At 45.5% G+C, this 5,000-nt stretch overlaps 1 protein-coding gene across 1 annotated transcript in view; it reads right to left on the bottom strand.

The window, feature by feature from the left end:
* The window catches only part of LOC307082403 (alpha-1,6-mannosylglycoprotein 6-beta-N-acetylglucosaminyltransferase B-like), a 91,772-nt gene that overhangs the window by 70,071 nt on the left and 16,701 nt on the right, over positions 1–5,000 (bottom strand). The window contains 2 exon segments of the mRNA XM_079745958.1: positions 4,385–4,508; positions 4,511–4,537. Coding sequence (XP_079602084.1) covers positions 4,385–4,508; positions 4,511–4,537 — 151 coding nt within the window.

Raw genomic sequence — 5,000 nt, 5'->3', positions numbered from 1 at the left:
AAAGTGTGTGTGTGTCTGTGTGTGTGTGTGGGGGGTGTATTTCTCCTCATCTACTACATCCTCCTCCTGCTACTAATACTCTTACCAATACTCCCTCTGCTATTAATACTACCACATCACTACTACCATTAATACTAATATTAATACTACCACACCACTACTACTGCTATTAATACCACTTTTAATACTACCACACCACAATTACTGCTATTAAAACTACTACCCACTACTACTAGTACCACCACACCACTACTACTGCTTTAATTACTACTACACTCCTACTACTATCAATACTACTACACCATTACTAGGGGTGGAAAAAATAATCAATTCTTCGATGCATCGCGATTCTCTCTAGAACGATTCCGTCTTGATAAATTAATAATCGGAATTAAAAAAAATTACAAATGTTTTGATTTGTTCGCCTGCTGCAACATTCTGTTCGCCAGAGAGGGATAATTTTAGTAATTTTCAAATTATTTAATTTATCTTCAGTGTGTATTGGCCAATCTGATTTGTCTTGACAGACACAAGAACTCCTTCTAATTCAAGGGCAGCTTTTTCTTTAATGACATAGAAAAGAAAGATCAGAAAAAAAATAAAACTGAAACCTATTTTTTACATGTTTCCATATTGTGTTGTAATGCAAGCTGCATTGATTATTGCATTGTTCATAGAAGGTCATATTTCTGACAAAAGCTTTCTCTCGAATAAAATATTAGATAAGTTAATTCATCTGTTGATGTCTTTAATGATCCTCACAAAAGTAGTGATTAGCAAACTCTGAGTAGCAAACGCAGATGTACATATATATTTTTGAAAATCACGCATGGAAATGTACATAAAAAGAATTATTGCATCGAGATGCATCGATAATCGCTGTAGAATCGAATCGTTGACCTCATAATCGGAATCGAATCGAATCGTGAGGTGCCAAGAGATTCCCACCTCTACTGCTACTGTTAATATTACCACTGCTACTACTGCTACTATTTATACTACCAGAACACTTCTACTGCTTTTATAACAACTACACTAATAATAATAATAATAATAATAATAATAATAATAATAATAATAATAATAATAATAATAATAATAATAATAATAATAATAATATTATTATTATTATTATTATTATTATTATTATTATTATTTTTAATTCTACTACTACTACTCCACTTATACCACTCTTACTGCTCCCTAAAGTATGGCGGCCATTTCCTCCTCCTCTGTGGGGCTGTCAGCCCTCAGCATCAGGCGGCCATTAGCAGCAACTCTGTGATACACTCACCAGCCAATCAGCAGCCCGGGCCTAACGAGGCCTCGTTACCAGGGGACTGACCTCAACTCCATGAGAACAGCGCCGCACTGACAACGGAACGTTCCGTGGGTCATGTGACTCACGTCTTGCCGTCCCGCTAATGAGCTCCATTGTGTCTGCGTTGTGTTTTCTGATGTACCTCAGACTTTGACGTCTATCTTCTATACCTTAACATACAGTATTTACCAACCGCTCTTGATAGATGTCTGCTCTTATCTAAATCAATTACACCTAATTTATCATTTACACAAATAGCTCTCAACGCTTTCATCCAAAGCGCCTCGCGGTGAAGTCAGACACACAGCGTTAATGAGCTGGGGTGAGTATTCCTACAGGGAGGGGTCCGTATACAACGGGAATGGAACCCAGTACCCTGTAGGGCTGGGAGCCAAACTCCGGAGCACCTCCACCACAAAGGAGCCCGTATCCCGGAGCCGCGTATCACACGCCAATCAAACCCACGCTGCTCGTCGTTGTCTGCTCTGTAATCTCGCGGAGCCCTGGAAGCGGAGAGCTGAATTTCAAACGTCGGTTCTGACACCTCCTTACTCTGCGCCGCGGCGCCAGTCAAAGGCGGCACTCACTAAACGATGACAGCGAGCTCCTCAAGGTAACTGCTGATTGGCTGACGCGCTCCCACTAAGCCTGTGAAGCGTGTCTGGAGAGCAGGTATCTCCGGAGCGTTTGAGGCAGCTGCTGAACGGAATCTTGGGCTCGGGGGCCGAACCTGTCGAGAGCAGGAATAAATATTCGGGGATTTCTCTCCTGTGTTTTAAAATTCAGAAGTGGCTGCCTTCACCGAATCTCCTGGTACTAGTTTACGTTTGAGTGCAACGTGTAGGTGGAGAGAGCGCTGGGACGTGCACTAGGTTGGTGGCACCACCGCGACAGCAGCCGCTGGACACATACACACCACAGCAGTGTGTTAATGTGTGTCTTCAGAGCAGAAAACTATTACAAAGCTGAGTCATTTAGAGCACAGTGATGGTAACCAGGACTCAACAGCCGCACTCGGAGGAAGCTCTGATGGAGGCGTTGAGATGAAACTGCAGAATGCACATCAAAGTATATTTGAGGCTCTATATGTATATATATGATTTACAAATGAGTTTTGTAATCAATAGAAATTGATTTCCCTCCTCTTCCTAACCAGGTCGTTAGGTCGGTGAGAAACAGCCTCTATGCATCAGCGAGGTGAAACATGAGTTTTATGTACGAATATATATAACACCTGCAGAATCCTGCAGGGATCGTGGTGGTTGCTCATGGGCGCTACGTCGGAACCATCAAAAGGGAGAGGAGTGCTAGTGTGGAGCAGGAACGGAAAGACGGAGCGTCCCGACATCGAAGGCACGAAGTGCTTCAATCAAATATAGCGAAGACTAAAATAGCCCCCTGACTTTCTTAATGTTTGAAATGACTTCAAGTAGAATTCACAAAACACGAAGATGACCGTAAAACCTACATGTGTGTGTCCACACGTTTTTATGTGTGCGATTCCAGCTGCACTTCTCGATGTACAACGTATTTATGTACGTATTAGTCTATTGGTGTATGTATGAGTGTATGAATGTATGCATGCATGCATGCATGCATGTATGTATGTATGTGTGTATGTGTGTATGTGTGTGTGTGTGTGTGTGTGTGTGTGTGTGTGTGTGTGTGTGTGTGTGTGTGTATGTATGTATGTATGTATGTATGTATGTATGTATGTATGTATCTATCTATCTATCTATGTATGAATTAGGGGTGTAACGGTACACAAAGTCATGGTTCGGTACGTACCTCGGTTTTGAAGTCACGGTACGGTACAGGATGGTACGGTTCATAGTTAAGGCGAACATTTTTAAAAACTGCTTGTTTGTCAACAACGGAGAATGGCCGTAGATCAGTAGCGATGAAAACACCAATAGACTTGGTTATGGCATTTGCCTGTTCTGAATTCCCAGCAGGGTTTTTTGAAATAGTGTCGTGAGCTGGGTTTGCACAGCTCGTTTTTTCACAGCAACGGTGATAGTAACACCTGGATGGGGTATTTTCAAATGCATGTGCATGTGTGTGTATGTGCAGTACATAGACATGGAGAGCCCTCTCTGTAGCCGGAGAGCCTGTCGGAAACCCTCTCCGTAGCTTACGTGCGCATCCAATACTTTTTAACTATCCGTCGACGCAATGGAGACGGCAAGGGCTGTGATTGGTCCTCTAACAAAATCGTTTCCGGAATCACTTCCCCGGTTTGACCTTGCACCTTATTTAATTTTGTACATTGTTTAATATGCACATTAAGGACCAATGAAACACCAACTAAGATTTGAAAAGCTTTGGAAGTTTATTTACAACACTACTTACATGGCTTGTAGTCAACATATAAGATCAATCGGCCGGCGAATTGCATTGCGTATCCGACATCCACTGCAAATGCTCGAGGGGTCTCCGTAGTTACGGAGTCGGATTACGGAGTCTGAGTAGTTTACTTTGGCTAAACGGCCAGGGGTTAACTGCGACTTCAAGTTTTAAATGCTGCATCGCAAAACAAGCCTTTTGTACGCCACATTTACGCACCGCGGTCCACCTCTGTATCCACCCAGAAGTGCCTGTACCATGACGGTTCGGTACAAATACGTGCATCGTTACACCCCTAGTATGTATGTATGTATGTATGTATGTATGTATGCATGCATGCATGCATGCATGCATGCATGTATGTATGTATGTATGCATGCATGTATGTATGTATGTATCTATCTATCTATCTAAGTATGTATGTATCTATCTATCTATGTATCTATCTATGTGTCTATCTAAGTATGTATGTATCTATCTAAGTATGTATGTATGTATGTATCTATCTATCTATCTATCTATCTAAGTATGTATCTATCTATCTATGTATTCATGCATGGGTCTGGGGCTGGTTCGATGGATGCATCTGTGGCATTAATGCATCTATGGTGTGTGTGTGCATGTCTATTTGTCTGTGTGTGTCTCTTTGGTATTCATGTGTGTTTATGTGCGTGCATGTGCGTGCGCTTGCATGTGTGTGTGTGTGCATGTTCGCACCTGTCCAGGGCCGAGCTGAGCTCCTCCAGCCGGTGGGCGTCGCCGCTGGAGGAGTTGCTGAGTCGGGAGAGCGCGTCCATCCTCCTCAGGATCACCTCCAGCATCTCACTGATCTTCCTCAGCACCCCCGCGACTCCCCCCCGCCTGACAGCACTGGGGGAGCCAGGGGGGAGCCCGCCTGACAGCACTGGGGGAGCCAGGGGGGAGACAGGGGGGAGACGGGGGGGGGGGGGGGGGGGGGGGGGGGGGGAAGTGGGAGGAGGAAGGAGGTGGGAGATAGGGGGGAAACAGGTGGGGGACAGGGGGAGAGGGGAGGGGGGACACGGGGGAGACAGGGGGGGAGGGGGGAGGAGACAGGTGGGGAGACAGGTGGGACGAGGGAGAGAGGTGGGAGACGGGGGGGGAAAGGTGGGAGGAGGGTGAGAGGTGGGAGACGGATGGGAGACAGGGGGAGGAGACAGGTGGGAGACAGGGGGGAGGGGGGACAGGTGAGAGACAGGTGGGAGACAGAGGGGAGAGGAGGGGGAGAGGTGGGAGGAGGGAGAGAGGAGGGGGAGAGGTGGGAGGAGGGAGAGAGGAGGGGGAGAGGTGAGAGGGGGGAGAGAGGAGGGGGAGA

The sequence above is a fragment of the Pollachius pollachius genome (genome assembly GCF_949987615.1).
Source record: "Pollachius pollachius genome assembly, chromosome: 11".
Classification (NCBI taxonomy): Eukaryota; Metazoa; Chordata; class Actinopteri; order Gadiformes; family Gadidae; genus Pollachius; species Pollachius pollachius.
Note: the sequence above shows the minus strand (reverse complement) of the source record. Positions and strands in the feature narration are given on the sequence as shown.